General features: G+C 49.1%; 1 protein-coding gene across 1 annotated transcript; it reads right to left on the reverse strand.

The window, feature by feature from the left end:
- Positions 1-431: 431 nt before the first annotated feature.
- Positions 432-1,175, reverse strand: LOC138903037 (uncharacterized). The gene has a single exon (XM_070190946.1). It carries the CDS (start codon positions 1,173-1,175, stop codon positions 432-434), a length of 744 nt encoding a protein of 247 aa, XP_070047047.1.
- Positions 1,176-1,541: the final 366 nt, after the last annotated feature.

Raw genomic sequence — 1,541 nt, forward strand, 5'->3', positions numbered from 1 at the left:
ACTCTACCATCTTCGTCCTTGATGCATCTCACTTGGTCCAAATACCGAGACTTCCTCTCTCTCAACTTGGCCAGCTGGAATAACTTCTTCTCCCCGCCTTTTTCCCCCAGTTCCTCGTACATACGACCATACGCCGCAGTCTTAGCTTCCGTGACCGCCAACTTAGTTTACTTCCTAGCTACCTTATACCTCTCCATGTACGCTCGCCTCTCCTCCTCGCCTATGCTCCCCACTAACTTCAGGTATGCTACCTTCTTCGCTTCCACTTTACCTTGGACCACTTCATTCCACCACCAGTCTCCTCTGTGCCTACCAGAGACGCCCGTCGAGACCCCTAACACCTCTCTCGAAACCTCCCTTATACAGTCTGCTGTCGCTGACCACATAGTGCTCGCGTCACCACTGCTCCTCCAAGCTCCCATAGCCGACAACTATCCCTCCAACTCATGGGCTTTATCCTCAGTTAAGGCTCCCCACCTGATTATTGGTCTTCCTCGAGCATACCTTTTTCTCCTCTTTAACATAATACCAACGTCCATCACCAAGAGCCTCTGCTGCGTCGCGAGTATCTTACCCGGAATCACCTTGCAATCCTTGCACAGCCCTCTGTCATATCTCTTGAGGAGGAGATAGTCAATCTGAGTCTTCGCCGCCGCATTTTGAAAAGTAACCAAATGCTCCTCCCTCTTCAAAAAGCTAGAGTTCGCAATCACCAACCCAAAAGCCTTAGCGAAGTCCAACAGCGAGGTACCTCCTCCATTCCTCTCCCCAAAACCAAAGCCTCCATGTACCTTGCCATAACCACCAGCGGTCGACCCAATATGACCATTGAAATCCCCTCCTATGAAAAGCTTCTCAGCAGGCGGAACCTGGCGCACAATCTGATCTAGCCCCTCCCAGAAGCATCGTTTAACCTCCTCATCTAGGACCGCATGCGGAGCATAGGCGCTAACGACGTTTAGGGTGCACTCGCCAACTACCAACTTAATAATCATCAATCTATCATTCACTCGTCTAACCTCAACCACAGACTCTCTAAGTTCCCTATCTACTAAGATACCCACTCCATTCTTACCTTTCTGAACTCCTGAGTACCAAAGTTTATACTTGTCTGCGTCCTTCGCCCTCGACCCTACCCACCTTGTCTCTTCGACACAAGCTATATTGACCCTCATCTTCTGGAGGATCTTTGCCAACTCGATAGACTTACCCGTCAATGTACCTACGTTCCATGACCCAATTCTCAACCTATAGACACCCTTGTTACCTTTACCTCCCTTGCCTCCTGCCCTACCCCTAACCCCTGTCCTACCTCATGCCCCACCCCCCGCACCCCTCGAGGACATGACCTCACTCGACCATCCCAGACCACAACCACTATACCTATGACAGACTAAGAGAAATCACTAACATACCCGAGGCAACAAACCAAACTAGAAGAAGACAAGTTGTAACTACAGTCATATTAATACAGTGAATAAACTAATACGAACTATGATGGCAGCAATTTAACGAACACAACAAAGAGAAACAAAAAAGCG

The sequence above is a fragment of the Nicotiana tomentosiformis genome, chromosome 12 (assembly GCF_000390325.3).
Source record: "Nicotiana tomentosiformis chromosome 12, ASM39032v3, whole genome shotgun sequence".
In the NCBI taxonomy this organism is placed as follows: Eukaryota; Viridiplantae; Streptophyta; class Magnoliopsida; order Solanales; family Solanaceae; genus Nicotiana; species Nicotiana tomentosiformis.